This window comes from Zootermopsis nevadensis, unplaced genomic scaffold, assembly GCF_977971745.1.
Source record: "Zootermopsis nevadensis isolate Lab colony 2312 unplaced genomic scaffold, Znev_1.0 Znev_ptg000002l, whole genome shotgun sequence".
In the NCBI taxonomy this organism is placed as follows: domain Eukaryota; kingdom Metazoa; phylum Arthropoda; class Insecta; order Blattodea; family Termopsidae; genus Zootermopsis; species Zootermopsis nevadensis.
The window spans coordinates 18,539,185-18,560,504 of NW_028259134.1; the positions used below are offsets into that span (position 1 = coordinate 18,539,185).

Genomic DNA, 21,320 nt, shown 5'->3' on the forward strand with positions numbered 1-21,320 from the left:
TTTATATGGTGCCAAAACCCTGAAGGAGATCACGGCCCCCTGACCCTCGCCGCTGTGAAATCTCGCATTTCTTGAAGAGTTGATAAACACAGTTCACGAAAAATTCGCTTTCAAGCCAGAGGTTCCTTACGGTATTTCGAAACGCCCTTCAAACATAAATGTTGGCATATCCTGCCATCCACGCACGTATCCCAAAAGGAGCTTCTTCCCTTGATAATTCCATCTACTTACGCGAGTTACATCTCACTCCCTTCTGATCTGTTCACCCTGCAACATTAGGTAAAGATTATTAATTATTAAACTCTACGCCATGCAAAATTCTCAACACTCTCTTAGCTTACTTCCTCTCTCCGCCCTCATAATTTTCATAGTTTTTCTCCCGTTAACTCTATACTGTGATTCAGTAGCAGCAGCACATTTCAATATCCACACACGTCATTTGTCATCATATTAACTATTCAACAGCCTAAATTCACGTACGAGCTGATTAATGTGTTTGTAGATTAGGACACCAAATCGATTAAAAATTTAGACCCATTAAGCATATATCACAGTAAATAGAATATATATTCCCGATTATAAATTATAAGCAGATTAAATATGGGAAATGTCCGATACCATTCAGTACAGAATCTCCCCATTTTCGGGTGCAATCTACAAAAAAATAACTATGTTGTTGTTTTACATGGGTAAACATCAGAGACACCATCTAACGCAAAGCCTCTCCTACGCCTTCATGCCTTGATTTTGTGAGCACAGGGGAAATTTCTTTGAATTTTATTTCAATTCTACATTGCGACAGGCAAAAGACATAATCGGGCGATGACCACTTAACAGTCCCAGTACAAAATGTTGAGAACTGCAGATCTTGGTCCACGTTATCCGCAATGAAGACATCTCTGGGTTTGATCCAAGGTTCTTATCAAATACAACCACGACGTTTTTCAAACAGGTTCTATTTACGTCTTCGAGTGACCTTCAGATAACATTGATTCAAGACTGACACCAGCTCAACCAGGGCCTTGTCCTGCCATCAGCACTGCCAAGACGGGAAATGTAACAATCTCCTAAACGTCGTGATTTAATTAATAAAAACAACTTCGGAAGTGTTTCAAGGAACAATTACTGCATATTCATTGAAGCTGTCGCATTCCCTAGTTTTATGACCTGTAGGAGCGATTAAACGTTCCTCTGTTTACTTCAGGCGATAAAGAATCTTTCGTCGGTCGTGAAGACCGGCCTCGGCACAACCGATGATGAATCAACGGATTATTGGAGTTCGTTTTTTGTTTACAGAAACAGCGGCATGTCAATAATTAGTCAATTAATAATGGGAAAGGAATGGGATCCGTCAAACTCTAATTTAAGGTGCACATATTTTACAAATGCCTGATTTTTAAAAAAAAAAAATTAAATACACCAATGGCACTGCTGTCAACGGAAACAAATCTATCATCGCAAATATGTTCACAATACAGCAGTAAGCTACTCATGAGTCAAATTTCTAAACTGTACTTCGTTCAAAATAAACAGGGCGCATAATACCGTCTAAATTTTCCACCTTTGCCTTCTTCAATCTAAGAAAATCCCTAACTTCTGCTGGCTTTCATGTAAAGTAGGGATTAAACTAGGCTGCTATTAATGCGCCATTTCATTGAAATCCGTTCAACAGTATCAGACGTAAAACCAGGCGGACGGACACGACCATACATCATGATTTTATTTTATTACGGGAGTTATTACATTTTACAAACAAAGGCTGAAAGGCTAGACAGAATTTGCGTTTGGTACGTGCCACAGCTTATTTCAACCATGCAGTCCTAGTAATTGGTGCCGTTCGACGTAACATAAAAGAACAGAGAATATTACAACACGACTATACGCGTACTTATAACATAACCTCACATTATACCGACAAGAAAAGAAAACTCTACATCGGAAACGTTCGTGGAAGCGACCGCACGATTACCTTTGATGCTGATGGGTGAATAATGTTAGAATAAATGTGATTCAACTGCTTTAGGATAGGAGTACAACGAGGGTATTTTATGAATATACGTTGATCAATGTTCGGGTTCCCTTATTTTAGGCATTTTCAAACAATCACATTTTATTATGACTGAACGTTCATGATCACGAATGGTGCTTAATTATCGATTTTGAAACAACTGGTCGCGACCTAATTCGAAGTGAGGTCCCTGAAGACAAGAAGATGCTACTAATAACACGTTCAAACAGCCAGCGATACATCCAATAATCGAAATGGGTACTTCTAAAATAAAACAGGATAACAGTTTTTACAAACTCGGGAAAATTATCATACGAATCGTGGAGAAATGTTGCCAAGATGTGGACAAAAATCTAATGGTGGAGCTCTTAAGAAGGGTCAGACAGCTTCAAAGTAGGAAATGCCTTCACTTATTCAAGGAGAATGAACCACTGGGTTTTTAAGTCAGAAAATTAAACCTCAGTGCAATGAGAACAGCTGGGAGGATATCAAAATGGATCTTAAAATTTGGGAAATGAACGTGGCAAATGGGGGAAAATAAACCAGGATAATTTTTAAAATCAAATTAAATACAAACGTATAGACCCACACACGTACTGAAGCGTCTTTAACCCAACGATGAAAGAAAACAAGACAGAGTTAGGATCTGTTAACGTCGCTGGCGGTTCTGTGCCCCGTGGTCTTTTGACAAGTGAACAGCTAAAGGAAAATCCTGCTCGCTCAGGAATATGTGACGTTCACACAGACATCGCAACCATGATATTGCAGCTAACCGCTCCTTCAACGGAGACACATTTATGCCGCTGGGAAAACCCTGCACGGAACTTTTTACATATTTTGAAGTTCAGTACACTGCGACATCCTAAATACAAATGAGCAGAAAATGTCAACATTTCCATGCCGCTTATTGTTGTGGGCTCACGAAGTCTTGTAATTTTGAAATTTCTTCCCCACGGAGCAATAAGCCCGGATTACTGCAGATTGTTGCCAGCGCTGCGCCGCGCCGTATCGTGCCGCGTCGCATCGGCTGCTCGCTGCATGACGATGGCAGCCGGTCTCCAAGCAGCCGAGGTCATCAAATGACGTCACCAGTTACCATAGCAACCGGGCCAAATGACGCGCATCCAAAGCTGCGACCCCATTATCGTCGTACAGTTCCCCGCTTCGCGGCTATTGCAGCAACCGGCAGTTCTGCGCACAATTTTCTTTAAAAATAGCGATAAAAGATTAAATATCCAACATTACGATAAAGGGCAAAAGCCTGCTTTGCGGTTCAACAACCGGATAAGTATCAAACAAGTTAACTCACAACGTTCAGACTAATTTAACTGTTCAGTAAAACAATATCAGCGACTTCAATTTTTCAAATGTTTTTCTATGCACCCTAACCCCAAACAGCGTATTAAGAAATCCTACTTAAAGCCCCTCAGACTAGTACAAATTCTGACTACTTAAACTTGACAGTCGACAGGAAAAACACACTGAAATTAAGTCCATATACTCCAATGTAATCCTAAATAAATTAATTATATTCGTGTAACGGATCTTTCAAAGGTAAAAAAATCAGACAATACTGCAAGTTATTACTAATTACGGTTTTCTAATACCGAAAGAAACGTAGTTTCCGGCCTTCAGGTACTTCCAAAAGAACAGAGTATACAGAGAAGCTGATGCTGAAGAGAGACGTCAGTGTTCTGCAGTGGACAGACGATCCAACCACCAAGCAGATAGGTACAAGTGGTACTCGTTTGTCCTCTGTACTGGACAGACGTGTTAAACAATGGGAGAGACCGATGACGGAGACACTCCATACTCATACGACTGACTGCACGAGAAAGCTTCTTTGTTGCATCTAATCGCCGTGAGAATCTTCCAAAGTCTAATGCGAGTGTAGCACATACTTGGCGGAACATGATACAAACTGTGGCCGATTTTATTTGCAAAGTGGTCTATGTGGGATGCCACCAAATAACTGACGTTTGTTTGAGCCATTTTAAAATTTTAAAAAAAATCCCTTGCGCTTTTTTGTATTTTTTATTTAAATTTAAAGATGTCGATTCGACAATTACCATCACAGATGCTTTTTGATGCAGCTGGGCGGAACATTATACAAACTGTGGCCGATTTTATTTTCAAAGTGGTCTATGTGGGATGCCACCAAATAACTGACGTTTGTTTGAGCCATTTTAAATTTTTAAAAAAATCCCTTGCGCTTTTTTGTATTTTTTATTTAAATTTAAAGATGTCGATTCGGCAATTACCATCACAGATGCTTCTTGATGCAGCTGGTCAGTTCCCAGTAGCGTACAGTGTTGCAGTCTTTAATATATTAAAATGCGCCGATTAACCTCATCGCTAATTTGAAGGTGTAGTCTCGTTTTCTAGATTTCAGTGCAGTGACGCCGGTTCATACCTGGTGAGAAGAGAAGGGTTGGCGGGCCGCGGGTCCCGGGCCTTGTCCAGGCGGTGTGGGATACCGGGGCGGATACGGCGGGTACTGTTGTTGCTGTTGTTGTTGTTGTTGTTGCTGTTGCTGCTGCTGCTGCTGTTGTTGTTGTTGTTGCTGCTGCTGTTGCTGGGGAAAACTTCCTCCAGGTACGGGGGCCCCGGGACCCGTACCCGGGCCGCCTAAATATGGCGGCTGACTTCCCCGAGGGACTCCACCCTGAAAAACGTCCAATGATATTATTTTATTATTTCATCGTCATCTGTGTTAAATGCAATCCTCTAAGAAGAATATGCCAATGCTGTTTCTATCTGACCTCAACGGTCACAACATCCTTAGAAGACAAAACCGCCAAGGAAAAGTACGCTCAGCCTAGCAAATTACGACGCAATCGCCAGAATCTGAACTTTGTGAACGGCAGCGGGATTTCTCCTCCCAGTCACTTCGGAGAGCAGAAATACGTAAGAGCTCTCGTTATAAAACGGGGAAGCGTCCACAGATTGCGGTAACGCGCCCAGTTTAAAACTTCATGAAAATCCGTTCAGGCGTTCTCTCTCGAGTTGTTAAAGCGTACACGGGGACAGGCAACTGCACGGACATCAATGTATCATTACAGATACACAATTATAGTCTGAGAATGCAATAAAAATGAATTGTCCGTAGATAGATAGGTCTTGTACAGAAAATCTAAATATTCCCAACACAACGCCAAAAACGCCGACTGACGACCAAAGCTCCAAATGAGATTGGAAACAGCGGTCGTTTGTGTTGCCTGCTTCAGCATCAAATCTTTTTCCTCTAACTACATTTTGTCACAGAGCGCTCCCTCCAGACATTTCGGAAGCGAAGATGCCCGGGGTTAGTGTCGTGGCCTCTTCTCATAATATGGCCCCTACGTCACGTGTAATAAAGAAGCTACGCTACATGACAGCGAACTCATTATTCCCTGCCACCGATAACATTTTCTGTTGGCTTGTAACTTGTGAGGTAAAATACGGGCGAAATGAATTCCGTACAATGCATTCCTTTACTCATCGCCTAATCACATCCACACGTGGATTCCAACCATCGTCTAGAACCTTGCCCTTTGATCTAAATTCGCCTTCTTGATGAAATGTCCGACATCTTTCTTGTCATACTCAAACCGCACTAAATATTCGGAATTATTCAGAAAGACCTCGCAAGGCCTCTGTTATTTATAAAACCGCCAACAGCAACTAGTTGAATCAAAGCAGTTTCTGAAGAAAACAAAAGACACGTGAAACGCAGACAATTTCGTCGCTTACAACTAGTGACGTGAAAAATGAGTACGCCTACATTAACTGTGGTTTCTAGCCTGAATGTTTCATTCACTTACGGCATACAACATACTGTTATCATTAATATATTTACCACTTACAATACGCAGACAGTTCGTGAAGTACGTGATCGATTTTAGCAGGACGTTAGGTATTAATCAAATGACGAGGTTTCTGTCATTCAAGTCCCATTCACGTCCAAGTATGTATTACAACAAACGAATTTCATTTTTTTAGCTGACACTGAAGACAAATTCACTTAAACGTTTAGGGTTTCATTAGTACATTAACAACCACAAGACACTTCTTGAGGCCTAGAAGTGAATCCACGTTCAATATGTTTTCAGAAAGCTTCAAACACTCGTTCAGAAATATAAAAGGATAACATTTGCCAAAATGCGAGTACATAAAGTGATGGAACTTTCACCAGTAAGTAATGTTGACTGTGGTCCCTGTATTATGACGCTGTGCATTCCTATAGATGGTTAGCGACATTCCTCCTAAAGATCGAAAAAAACATGGTACATGAATTTATAATCACACGACAAAGTCTGGGGCCTGAAGACCCGAGGGCAAGGGAGCTTTCCACGCCTACGAATTCTCGTACCTACATACGAAAGCATGAAAATAGTAGTGAGACCAGCGTTGCCCGATCATCACATACGGACACAGAAACCTGGACGTCCATTTATAAGATGATTCAAATTCAAGCCGACTTATAAATGAACAATAATACACGCACTCGCGATGGTAGCAAGCCCACGCCCGTGTCTGCATGCATACGACCGGCCATACATAATTCCTGAGTTCCCACGTCCGCTCACAAGTTTCTACATTCCATGTTTCTACGTCACGGAAGTTAAAACAGTTCATTCACATTTTTATCTATATAATAGCTTACAAGTGTAGGTCAGGAGGGGGGCAAAAGACCTTGAAAATTACGTAATGTAATTCGTATTCCTTCCCCTTAAATCCTCTTCCCATTAAATCTGACCCAGTCACAATACCCCCCCTCCATCCCTCCCTCAAAGCGTGCGATATTAGTCACCAATACAAGCAAGCATCGAAGTCCGTGCCCAGGAATGCGGACAAAACCAACTCCATGGTGCAGTCCTCAACAAAAAAGAGTACCCTCAGGTAAGCAAAGAAATTTCTTGCATTTTACGGAATCAAAAGATACATTATCGTGTTCACAACCGCCCTACATCGGTCCCTACACCTGTGCCAGATTAATCCAGTCCGCACCCCTAAACCCGATTTCCCCAAGACCCATTTTATCATCATCCTCCCATCTACGCCCAGTCTTCATGGCTTTCCAACCAAGATTCTGTACGTATTTCTCTCCCCCCTACCCATTCGCGCTACCTTGGTTCGATCCCCGACGGGGGCAGAGGATTTTTCCTCTAGCCTCTGCGTCCAGACCGGCTCTGGGGCCCACCCAGCCTCCTCTACAATGGGTACCGGGGTCCTTTCCGGGGGGTTAAGCCGGCCGGGGCGTGATGCTGACCACTCACCCCCATCTAGTGCCGAGGTCAAGGAAGAGAGGAGCTATACCTCCACTCACCCCAAACGCCTACATGGCGTATAGTGGGACAAACTTTACTTTTACCCATTCGCGCTACATGCCACGCCAATCCAATCTTCCTTTATTTTATCACACTAATAATATATGGGAAGACTACGACAAACGACCATGCTCCTCATAACGCAATTTTCCCAACTCAGTGTTTCCTTAAACGTCCCTTTCAAAAAAATAAATTTAACTACGACAGCTTTCACACAATGGAACGGCCTACCACAAATTTCCCGTGTCTAAGCACCACACAATCGTAGAGTCCTCTTTAATCTTTAGAGTCCACATTAGATCGATATAAGTGTCTAGCTTCACGCTCTGGCCGGCTAGCCCAAAGAAAAATCAGAGAGCTCTGGTACAGCAATGGCGAAGATAAAGTAATCCTTATTCCTGTCAAACGGAGACGCACAGAAACCAATCTGAAATCATTTGGGCTGCTGAATTTAAAAATTCTAGTAATCAGTCGCCCTTTGTCGGTTGTGAAGTGTGGCCTTGCCTTGGGTACAGCCATTTAGAATGTATAAACTAGACAATACTGCAACCATAAAAATTACGACACCTCTCTGAAGGACCCGTCCTTTGTAAATATAACCCTGACATTGACCTCCATTCGTATACAGTGTTATCCGCCCCCCTCCTCCCATTCATGGTTGAGTCAAGACAGACCAACATAATATATATAAAGCAGTCAGGAATTTGGCGGGAAGGAAAACTTCGCTGTCTATATAGGTTACTCAGTGAATTGGAAACCACGTGTCTTGTTGAAGGATGTTTTGCTGGGGGGGGGGGGGGGGGGGGAAAGAGGGGTTTAGCGGGAGGTATACAAAAATAAACTAAAACCTGTTTTCCATAACACTAAAAGCACCATAAAGATCAGCATTATAATTTATTTATACAGAATCACATACACACACCGTCGGTGACAGGTCTATGCCTCCTCATTCATGCACACAGCCAACTGCATTTCGAAAAAGTCAGAGCGCAAAACTTTGTGAAACAAAGGTACCAACTTGTGCAACTGCAAGATGCTTATTTGCATGAGCGAGTCCTGTTCTACTTCCAATCTCATTATTACACTCTTCTCCTGAACTTGCCAAGCAAACAGCTGGGAGAGCAATACGAAATTTCTTCCCGTCAAATATTAAAAATAATTTCATTCAGTGATATTAAGAAGAAGGCATACACTCAAGTCTGAAAGGAAACTACACATACATACCCTACCATTATATAAAGGTGATATCGAAATTTCTTTAAACTCATCATAAAGTTCGTGGAGCAAACAATGAGTCATAGCCCTGATGATGGAAGCAGCAAGGACCTCTAAAACGTCTGTAAACTTCTACCAGACTACACGGCGCTACAACCCATAAGACAGCCATCTTCAGACTCACCGCCGTGGAAACCTCAAATCCTATTTCGTAAGATACGTCTCATCGTCTTCTACTGACATTGTCTCTCATCTTTTCCACCCCGTAAACGCACTCCTTGCATCTGTGTACACTCTTCAGAGTAACTTCACTTACTTACTGTACAAGAAGTCACATATTCGCTATTTTCATTCTTATCCTCTCAAACAAATCATATTACCGCATATTACAGGCATAAATTTGTAAAAATATGAGTGGTCTAACCCACAAGATGCTTTTGTATACGCGCACTGAAATGTACTGAGATAACACTCGAAGAAACGTCCAACTGCTGCACATGTGGGCGTTGAAATCAGAGCTTCAGCATATCGATATCATTAAACTGACATTGCGAATCGACATTAAGGTAAATCGATTACGATATCAGAAATAGGAAATAAAAATATAAAACGGAACATACCCACGAAATTTCTTGCACAAAGGCTTATATTGATCACGTACAAGTTGGGTGAAGGACATACGATATATATAGGACATACATGTGAGAACAGAAACTGAACAACATTAAGAAAATGGCTGAATACTCTTACATTGTATTTCAGAAATTTATGGTTAATAGTTGCGAGGACTGATAACATGCGAGCAGTAAAGTGAAATATATAGGGCCAAAGTTATATTTTTTTTTTACTTGACATTTCGAATAGATTGTTAAAAGTTAAAACGAAACTGGGTGCCGAAGCGTAGCAGGCTAGTACGTTTTACGTCTATTTTCTCTAAAAATGAGTTAACGACGTATAACGGCCATAACCTCATCTCTCCTCGCATGGGATCCATATTGGAGGAGACCAAGAGACTGCATCCACAAGCCACGCCCACAGCCGGAATCAATGCGAGAAATAACCAATGGGAAAGCTCGGATCCGTGCCTCAAGCGTAGGCGTGGCCAGAGCTGGCAAAAGGGGTGGATCTAAAGGGTTAAGGGTTCAATACCAGAGCCATGCAGCCGGGTGTGGTGTTCGTACAGTAAATAAACATTAACGTACAAGAAAAAGTTTTGAAATAATTTTATTGATTTCTACTACTTTTCAATTCAACGAGAAATACCAGTAGGCATGCCGGTTATCACATCAAAAGAATCGCTTATACCAAATCATGCATTCACTTCTGAATTGTAAAGACTTCAGTCGGATAGTCAGAGAACAAGGAGCAACGATTTCCCAAGTGCAACTTTTGACAAGATACTTAAGACTCACTCCGTTTCAAGGCCCGTCCTCGCTCCGTCTTCAGTTAAATCCTTGCACATCAAGAAACCTTCAAGACTCGCATTCATCACTTGGACCAAAGTTACGACTGAGTAGATATCGGTTGTTTCGTATTATGGATGCTCCCGGATTCAGACCTCGACCAGCGATCCTGAGAGTTTCTTTCGTGGTTTTCGTGTCCCTCCAGAAACCATCGGCAACATTTCAATTCCAATTCGTAGTATTTGAGGTTCCCAAGGCGATGAATACGAAGACAGCTGTCTTCTGGGTCGTAGTGCCGGGTGGTCTGGTAGAAGTTCACCGACGACGATGATGGCGGCACGACTTCTGAAACGTCGGTAAACTTCTACCAGACTACACGGCACTGCAACCCGGAAGACAGCCGTATTCAATTCGTTGTTCATTAATCGTCCCAGCATCCAACGCCTCACATAAGCACTGACATGCTTAAAAAACGAAGTCTGATAGTGTTAAGTAGGCAGAAATAACAGGATTCAAAAGTGACTTGGGAAATTCCTCAAAACTCCGGCATGAATCAGAAAAGTTTAGTGGCCAAAGGGTCAATACCTGGTGCCAAAGCCCTCTGGATGCTGAGTCTGAGGCAGGCGACAAAATAATTTCGACACTGAGACGTTTTAACTTCATACGGGTTACACCTAAATCGATCTCGAAAAACTATCTGCAGCCCAATGAACATTAATAGGTTGTATGCGAAGCCCCGAGGCCTCTAAAACAAAAGATTATCACACCCAGTGCCAATTACAAACCATGAGAAAGACTAGAAGTGACGAAAATCTTCCATCGCCATTTACACATTTCCTGAACACCCTATAATCATCAGTCGTCTCCATGCAATTCTCTTTGTAGGGAGGGAGAGGATGGGGAGATAAAAAAACAAACTGTAGCACGTGTTCATACAGCACGTACCTTATAAACGGCCAGGCAGGCTGCCAACACATAATTTTACAGCAGACAAATAGACCAGCATTTACTTAATTATCTACAGAGCTGTATCTGTGTGTACAGACAACACGCCCACACACTACCGCCACCACCACTTGGAAAATCAACAAAATTAGACTTTCCCTCCATAAACAAACCTGTGGACCAACCCATTCAGATATGAATGAAAATACTGGCTGCAGTGCCAAGCAACACAAAAACCAGGGCGCCAATCACCTGACACAACAAAGAAATTCGTCTACACGCCGAATAATTTCAGATGGAAACTCTGATATCACTGGTTTCGATTCCAATCTGTGCCTTATTTACAGGCCAAAAATCACTCAACTAAAAGTTTCTCCTGATAATTTTGAGATTTCATTCCAAAATCCAGTCCTGGTACCGTATTTCGGACGGGACTCATACTCCCTCTTCGCATGAAATGTCTAGTAAGACATCCAGAATGTTCAAAAGTTCCGAGGATGATTCGAAATTTCCAACTCAATACGTGCTCATCCGGATTATTAGCATATTCATGCTTATCACATAACCAAATCGCCAAAGAAAATGGGATAAGTTAAAAAGCAAATTACATAATGACAAATCTTTTTCATCTACGCTGTTCTTTCGTAGTCATTAGTGAGGTTACTTCAAGGTTATTAACGAGATGATAAAGTTGCGTCATATTGTGATAAATATATATTTGTTTAAATCTTGTCAGTCACAATCACAATAAAATTCCTATTAAATATTAAAATATTACTATAATTAGCATTTAAATATTTAAAATATATTAAATGATGTTCTCATCGAAATGTTCGATTTACATTAGATCATCACTTTTTACACGACATGTTTCAGTTCTGAAAGAACCATCTTCAGGTGTTTACAATTATATAAACTTAAATAAAATTTCTTAAATGCAACTTTTAGTCAGATGTTTATCAGATTTCAAATGATGTTTTCTTCCAGATTTTATTGTATTTTTAATATCGTATTCGAAGTTGTTCTGTATATGTATGTCGTGCTTAACATGATTTTGTGTGGGTGAACGTTTTGGTATCATCCTGTAAAGTAAATGAATATTAATAAAATTAGAAATAGAAAATGGTTCTTTCAGAACTGAAACATGTCGTGTAAAAAGTGATGATCTAATGTAAATCGAACAATTCGATGAGAACATCATTTAATATATTTTAAATATTTAAATTCTAATTATAGTAATATTTTAATATTTAATAGGAATTTTATTGTGATTGTGACTGACAAGAATTAAACAAAGGTTATTAACGTTGAAATGCAACGCGGATGGATGAACGAATTCGTTCAAGAATTGTAATAAGGAATCCCCTACGAAAGGCAGTCACTTGGAAGAAAATGCTTAAAAGTAATAAAATGACGTTAAGCATACTTAGGCCTGCACTGTGAGGGCGGAGCTAACGACAATGAAACTTTAATTTACGATAAATTTCAGTAAGCGTCTGAACCACATCGCAATTCAACTACGTAGATCTGTAGCCACCGAATGTGTCTGAATACTTACGAATTCTGAAGGAAGTTCAAATACCACCTGCTGCAGCGCTACGTCCTGGTAACGGAGAACGAAATAAATCGATAACACGAAATAACAAAGGTCACAAAACATGAAAGGCAATAAGAGGGAAAAAAACATACAAAGGAAAAAAGGAGGAAAGAACAATGGATCAAAACGCAACTAGCGAGCAAATGAAATAAACGAAAAAGACACAAAAGAACGTAAAAACAAAAATAACAAAGCAAATAAAAATAAATACGGAAACAGAAGGAAAATAAACTGCCGAACGAACGAATTAATGTAACACTCCTTAAAACAAATCGTAGTGATGTCAAATGCGACCGGCCACGTCACAAGCCAAGCCGGACAACCATCTGCACCGAATATGAAACGTTGTTAGCAAATCTTCTGTCAACAAATATCAAAGGAAATGCCATGCAACCTAATACGCGGAACGCACACTTCATATGTTTGTGATGATGACGTTTATTCTGGGAAGAACCTGCGAGTCTCTTTTCCTTCAGAATGCTTCCATGGTCTATTGTCTATTCAGGACGTGTATGGTGAAACAGACGACAACAAACAGTGGCCAGGTAGCGATATCACACTAGCTTCATGTTGGTCGAAAGCCCGAGGTTCACGCGCCACGTACTTCGCCTTCCTTCCTTCCTACCTACCAAGGTGAACTTAATCGCAGCGAGCTCACACGAGCTCAGATTAAAGCACCGTCCTGTGATTGTCGTCCATACGTCACTTTCCTGTTCTTGTTCATCGTCTGTTTACTTCCGCTCCAAACATCCTGAACAAAGCACAGAGGAAATACAAAAGACAGAACACTAACGTTTAATAACTATCACGTGGCCTTTACACAAAGCGGATGTTAGGTCTGCAAACATTTCAGCTACGAAATTTGACAGATTTCGATCAAATTGGTATTGGAGTATACCCATACACTGAAACCTGTGGGTTCAAGTTTCGTTTTGTTCCGTACTAATTAAAATAACACCCCTGCTTTCGCCTAAATCAAGGTTTAAACAGAAGTTAACAAGGAACTACCTCGCTCCATGGACCAGAGACTTTTTCGAGAAGCTGATGGTACGATTGGCGTGTCAAAAGCCATGAGTCATGAGGTTGAGATGTGCAAATTTAATTTCAAAGACTTCTTGTTACGTTAAACAGTTAACAAAATGCAACCTAATTCCCGAATATTAAATATATTATTCCAATTAATTTAGCAACAAAAGACATCAGCGGCAATAAGATAAGTTATGCAAATTAGTACGGGGCGCATTTACAAATATGTGCAAGGCCCGCCAGTCGTTTTCGGTTATAATTCACGCTACTCGCTCCACAGGACACAATTAAAGGAACGCAGGTATTAAAAAGCTCCTCTTCGGAACTTGTGTCAATAAACGGCAATGTGACGTATACAGAAACAACGCCGCCTGTATCAATTACTATTTAAAAACTTTTGCCAGCGCTGGTAGTTGCAAACTGCTCGTTGGACTGCGACGGCCAGCCTCTGAAAAGAGGCTTACGTTTGGCTTCGGGCTGCTTTTCACTTACTGCAGCAAACACAACCGGGCTTCCAGACTTACTTTTCGATCTGCGTCCCATTACTATTTGTAGGTAATCTCCAACATCAGACTTTCCCAAGCTGCTCTGACTCACAGACCGTTTAAAACAGCACCGGGTTTTCAAAGGGCTTCTGGGTCACCTGTCACATTAAACAGCGCAAATGACAGACGAATTACTTTTTCAACATATTTTTACGATCTAATAAACAAATTTTGTGTGGTATTAAAATCAAAGATATGTAATAATCACGACACCCGAGCCTTCACAATTAAAAATTATGCACACAAAACATGGTTTTAATGGGGGGGGGGGGAGAAGACCCCGTTAATTGTAAAATTGCAACAACTCCAATTTCGTAAAACACAAGACTGACTATGATTTGTGAATCAGCATAAATTAAGCCACTGACAACTGCAAATCCAGAGTAAAACCATCCCATACAATTCACAAGTGTACGTGTAAGAAGGTGGTTATATAGTCGATCATTATTTGACACCGCTGTATCGACTGACGAGGTTGCTCAGCGTAGGGGGCACAGTAGTAGCGCCTTTTCCTGGGTTATTTAAAAGCACGGTTTCGTAAACGGAGGTTATAAAACGTAAGATCAGATGAGATGGGATAACGATCGCGAATGCGTGTATGAACTTGGAAGGAGGTGGTCATAAAATATTGTAAGGTTTGATTCTAGAATTCGAGTGGAAATACAGTGGGAAACCCGACAATTATAAAGTGTTACTGATTCAACCAATACGCCTTGTGTCACTATTAAAGAAGGCGGGTAAACCCCATGGGAGCGAGTGCTTGTAACAAACAGCCGGAGGAAAATTATCTCGCCAAGTGCTCCAGCCTTGATCACAGAATTCAATCAGCCAAGAACAGCAGCACAATTAATTTCTTCTGCGAATTGCCGCTTAATAACAACACGAAAACAGACAGCTTTCTTCTAAAACCCTTGCGCGCCTTTGAGCGGATTTACGGCCTCGTCATTGTCCAGACGGGCGGCATTTCAAATTGTTTCATTTAGGATCCCCCATTCTAATTTCCATTACAACCAAGTCAACTCCTGCAAGCAGTTACAGATCTGACCATTTCACTGTTGCGAGCTAATACATTTTACCCACAGGAGTGTACACGTTTCGTGTCAATTTCAGAATAAATATTGATTATTTCTCTAAACACCAACCAACCGATCTTCCGTAATGGACAAGCGTTCTGTTTCCTTTGAGGTAGGAACTGAATGTTTTAAGTCCACACGGCGTTACAACCCACGCGAACATCGACATCTTCACCAAAAACGGGTCTGAACAAGACCTCGTCGCAATTACTACGTAAAGTTATTGTTATAAACGCATTTCAATTGAAATTCTGAGGCGTAACACCACCGATAGAGGAACAATGGCCTCGTCCACAAAGTTAATGGCGACATTCGACGATCATTTCGGCATCATGCCGTCAGCGTCACACGTGCTGCTAAGCACTTAAGCTAACACACACAAGCGCACTAGCAATTTGTAGCTTTACCGTGTGCACAAATAATATAAATATAATCAAAAACTGTGTTAAAATAAACTTCAATTAATATTTCAATACCTAACCAATTACAAATTAAATTTCTCTCTCGGCCGCTTGCATTAATTTGGATGGCCATTTTATACGTATTTCTGATATAACAAAACGCGTGTGACACACAAAAGCACATTTAGTGTGCGTATGGAAATAATAGGTTGAAAAGGCTTACAACACAGGAGAACTATTCTAACAATTGCCATATTTGCCGTTCATACCCTCCGAAGTGGAAATGCATTATCAAAAGTTCATGAAACGACCAGTGACCGAGGTAATGAAACTGTACAATTCATTAAGCTCCGTGGCAAAGCTAATGAAATTGGTACAGAGAACTGATAACCACAAAATCATCACACATCAGTAATGAAATACAAATGCCAGAGCTCTCGAACAAAAACTGAAAACCTGATCTTTACTGCTGACATGAAAGAGGTCGGGGCATTTGCAGGATACTACCACAAGACGTCTACAACGACTGAGAATAAAACACGTACAAAAACACTGACCGGACGAGTCGATGACAATAAAACGTATAATTTTATTTGAAAATATGATATTTGCATTCAGCGCTGCCACGAAGTATTTGTATGTTATTAAGTCACAAACACCAATCAAGATAATACGGAGATGCAAATTTTTAAAGAACGCTTCTGGAAAATGTGTTTTCCGCTGGAGACTTGCTTTCCATTCATGCGTCATACTACTGATTCTTCGTTTATTTACCGACAGCGTCGAACGACGTGGTCATAATGGATGATGATTTCACGTCATGCAAGGAGAGCAGGCGATAGCCTGTTTTAATGCACTATTCCCGTAGACTATTTATTTGAACGGACTGCCAAAAACCCCGACTAATAATCATTTATTATTTATTCACCTGGTCAGTAGTCTACTTTTATTGGATCAGAGTCTCCACGGCTGTGTTTACAAAAAGTACACCGCTAGCAATTTGGAAGCCTCGTTAAATAATAAATCAAAAACCAATCAGCCTACCTACTGCTTTGTTATTCTTCCTTATGACGTATCCAGATGGCGTGCAACGCAAAAAAAAACCCTAACGGGGATGTAGCATGATGAACGGTTACATCAAGGACCCGCGCAACGCAAATGAACAAACAAGCGGCCCAGGTCGTGAAAGTAAAAGGTCCAACATCCCCAACACAGAAGAATTAACTCAATTTCAATTTTTATATACCCATTCCACCGCACCCAGATATCGATTACAGCATCGCATAATGAAGACAAAGCACAGCCATTAGCCGAATGAGTGACCCGACCAACTAACTCCCTTCTTCACTCCCGCCCCAATGCACGGTTTTATGAATGGGCGGTCACGTGTTGTCTGTTGTACTATATAGCACACGATATAGTACGCTGTATCAATTCTGGAAGCCCTGTAAACTATATACCTTTTGCCTCAAGTCAGAGCTGGTATTCCACGTGCTCAGACTGCCAACCCCCCTCCCCCCTCCCCCCAACCTCATCAGCACCCCTTTCACGACTCACCGCCATAACACACACAACCAGCTGTGACGTTCCACAACTTCACCTTCCTATTCCAGCATCTGGTCCAAAGTTATTACAGGGAAGAGTCAATGGCGCTATTTCGCGGTTTATCTCACAGGCGTTTGCTTCCTTCGTTCGTCCTAGTTGTCTTTCCTTTTTTCTTTCTACCAATTCTTCTTCCTATACTTTCTACGTTCTTCCATCTTTTTATCTGCGTTCTAAAGACTTCTGAGATGTTGTGTTGTCTGGTAGAAGTTTAACGTCGTTTCGGAGGTACTTGTTGTGTCCATCTTCACGGCGATACTGTATATCCATCTGCCTATTTACCTTTCGACCTATAGATTCTATCAACCAAACTAGTCGTATAAGATCGAATGATCCATGGAAGAGGCACTGGTTTCCCACAAAACTGCCACAGCATTTGTATTAGGCAATGACAACAAATGAAAATGTTGGTTCGACTGTCGGTCCTTTGCCCGAGATTTGAACCTCGTACCTCTTGAAAACCAACACATCACAGAGGTGGTTAATGACGGATTGTCGAACACAAGAAGGCTGGTGTTTAAAGCGGATAAGAAGTTTCAGACATTGGAAAGCATTAGCTGCCTTCCCGCGATCCATCATAAACGCAAATTGCTTAGACCGAGCATAAATGTTTAACAATTCTGGTGTCAAATGCGTCTGGTGTGGAGAAAATTCAACTACCAAATTAAGGAAACCCATGCCACTGGAAAATTCTACACCTACATCAGCATTGAAAAGCTGTTTATCGATTTGTTAAACGTACCTACAGAAGCGAGAAACCAATCGAGGTGAATACACATTCAACCATCAGTCAATCAATAAAATTTACGCTGTCGCCCTTTAAAAGACAGGTGGGATAACCTACATGCAGCTTTCTGTGTGGGAAACTGAAAGGTGCTGAAGCCACACACACACACAAAAAAAAAACTTTCACGGCCACTGACTGGTTACGCATACATGCCTTTAACTCTAAAGCCGTACAAATTACATTTCAACTCTTCAGACCTACCGACTTCATGTCTGAACGCTTTGTTATGCAAATCACAACAGACATGTTCCGTCTGTGCACCTGACCAACCATACACACCACCACGGAAATACAATAAGGTCATTCAACACGGAAAACCAGGAGGACAAAAAAAAATTACGAACCAGTCAAAGCAGCTTTCAACCTGGGCGGCAAGTGCAGCTGATCTGCCAAATAGGGTGTTTGAACGCTGTATCAGCTGCTGCATTCAGCAGAATATGGCAGGACGCCGTTACCAACAGATTATATAAGGCATCGGATTCGATGAGAACGTGCATTACAGAGTAGACGGCACTTGGAAGCGGTCAGCCGTGCCACATCCTACAAGAATCAGCAGGCGCACTAAGGAAAACCAAGAAATGGCCTTGTAACTTGGTCGACAGCTCGGTTGTGTGAAACCTCAAATGCAATGCTTGAAATTTTTGGGAAAAGAGGTGGATGAGAAGCCAGCTCACAGCGCTGAACAAGAATTTACCTCCAGCAACTACAGATATTAAAACCGTTCATTGTGGAACCTGGTTTCCGGATGTGGATCAGGATATAGACCGGCGGTGAGCTCTTCTGAACACGGTAATGAACCTTCTGGTTCCGTAAATGACGGGGAACGTCTTGACTAGCTAAGTGTACTGTTAGGTTCTCAAGGAATCCTTTCCATGGAGTTCTTTATAATTTTCAATAAACTCTAGCGAAAACGGACAAAAGAATACACATAAGCGTTCATTATTCAGCTAATAACGAAAATGAAACACTCCGTCTAAACAAAAATCCATGATGGCGTATGGAAAAATGGAAGTAACGTTTCGCTCACGAAACATTTGGCACTATATGGAGGTATAAGTAGACAGGGTCTCGTTCTGACCACCTTTACTACAGAACTGCTCCATGCAACCAATTGCCAGCAAAGTCCCACAGCACAACCATCAGGCCTATACCTGTAATTTGTATCACAATTAGGTTATTGTATTTTAAATGTAATTCTTAACCTGTCCAGTGTTAGTGACGAGATATCCCGACCAGAAACACTGACACGATAAGAGTCATATCTTGCAATCTTAACACTCCTATCTAATTATATCTCTTAGAGAAAGTTGCCATTATACGCTCGACAAAAATGACATGGAAAGGGCAAGGTCTGGATTGTAACTGTTCTTTCACGTGTCATTCGCCAGTGAGGTTACGGTGGTTACAGGCCCTTCAATCAACTGTCACGTCCGGAAGGTCTAAATAACACAACATCCCGGAGTACGAGTTCTATGTTAAAATGGTTTATTTGGGTTCATGGCATTATAAACGACATCGTTTTACTTTATTTGAAAATAATTATTTACAACAGTAACTGCCACTTAGGTTGCGATTGGCAGCAATTAGGTAGATAAATAACTCGTCGGCCCTCGTTATGAATCCTGCAACAGCAAAACGTTCGCATAAAAATATAATCAATTTGCACGAGCAATCAATCACAGCTCGGAACATATTTCAAACGCGATTTTTCTAAAAGGGCCGAGGTCTCGATGTCTATACATTGATCGGAACTGCTGCTGATCCGATCGGAACAACCTGGACGTTGGGTTATAAATCCAGGAAACTGGAGGCGAGTTCAATTAGCGAGGGAACCTCTCGAGGGAGCGCACAAAAACAACGAACAACAACCTGAAGCTGTTGTTCTAATGCCGCGCACATGTACTGACCATTATGCATTATTATCCGCGTACAGTACACACAAAGCTACACTGGGCTCTGGGGGCAGCGGAGCGAAACTCGGTGGTGGCAAACGCTGTCGGCTGTACGGCAGAACACGTGGATAATGGAAGTCAGAAATAAACAATCATAAAATATACAATAAAAAGGTATAAAAGAAACAAGGAACTACGAATAAAGAATACAAAGACGGAAATAACACGACAGAGAAAACATTAAAATCAAGGAATAAACAACCAGAAATAAATATAATTCATATTCTTCGTCGAAACGAAAGCAAAATAAATTGCCTGAGGGGCGTGGGACTGCCCATACAGGTACGAGTTTTTAAAATAAGAGCATTTTATATTACACAAGGCACAACCCACTGAGCTGGAAACATTATTCTTGTTTGTAGCGTCATACTCTTGTTTTCTGTAAGACAAAAGGTCATGACACACGCTGTGACTTTCAGTTCCCTCTGGTACCAAAGTACACGATATTCGTCCAACCATTCCACAACGCAGATGCTGTATACAAACACACACGGGTGATTAAAACACATCAAACACAACAAAGCATTTACAGCATTTCCACCCATCCCAATGTGGTGTGCGTTTCCATAATTACATTTGTCTGATGAATTTCACAGTTCAGGTGGCTTCTTAGTTTCGCTGTAGGGGCAGGAATACACAAAATCTTACCACATCACGCAAAGGCGAACAGAATTTTTTTCTAAACAAACACGTAAAAGTACTATGAAAATAACCATCGCTGGTGGAAAAACCGACAGTTCAAATAGCGCGATCAGCAAGGTATTTCTGCAACAGTTAAATGAATATCGCTTTGTTTACGAGACAACTACGCCCTGTGGTGTTACTGTTTCTAAAATACCGCCAGCAATACAAACACATTTCCTTGACAAACTCACATCAGTGTGTTTATTTTACATGAGGACTTAAGAAAAGTAAAAGTAGCTTCAAAATTATAATTTTTTCTGTATATTTACCAGACTTCTCTTTTAATCAATAAAATCTGACGACTTCCGAGGTATCCAGTCACATCAGAACCCTGATGATGGGACAAAATTGGTTCCCGAAACGTCGGTTTACTACGGTAACCAGTTAACGCAGCTGATTGCCAGAGAAGATATTATAGACTGTACTCGCCGTGAGTGTCTCAAATCCTAGACTTCTCTTTTGTTTCCCTGGTTTATTTAACGATGCCTTATCAACATAATAACTTGTACCGGAGTCCCAACTGCTGTTCAACGACGTTTTCAGAGACAAATTTACAAAACACTTCTGTAACACCTTCAAACTCCATTACACAAATCGTCCCTAGGTGCTGAGCAGTCACAGATACACAGAAATGCCTACTTCAGTTTGTGAACGTGCACAGTGTTCGGTATTGTATTCTGTGTAATACGTACTGGGATCCCCGAGTGAATTCAATGAATAAAACAAGGACTTCCATCGGGAATTTATCAGTTAAGCCCTGTCGATCTAGGGCA

General features: G+C 41.2%; 1 protein-coding gene across 9 annotated transcripts in view; it reads right to left on the reverse strand.

The window, feature by feature from the left end:
• osa (trithorax group protein osa) overlaps positions 1 to 21,320 on the reverse strand; it is a 165,355-nt gene that overhangs the window by 100,322 nt on the left and 43,713 nt on the right. For all 9 annotated transcript variants that reach the window (XM_087352531.1, XM_087352525.1, XM_087352535.1 and 6 more), the window contains exon 2: positions 4,422 to 4,673. In XM_087352531.1, the coding sequence (XP_087208657.1) occupies positions 4,422 to 4,673 (252 nt within the window). The remainder of the gene's footprint in view (positions 1 to 4,421; positions 4,674 to 21,320) is intronic.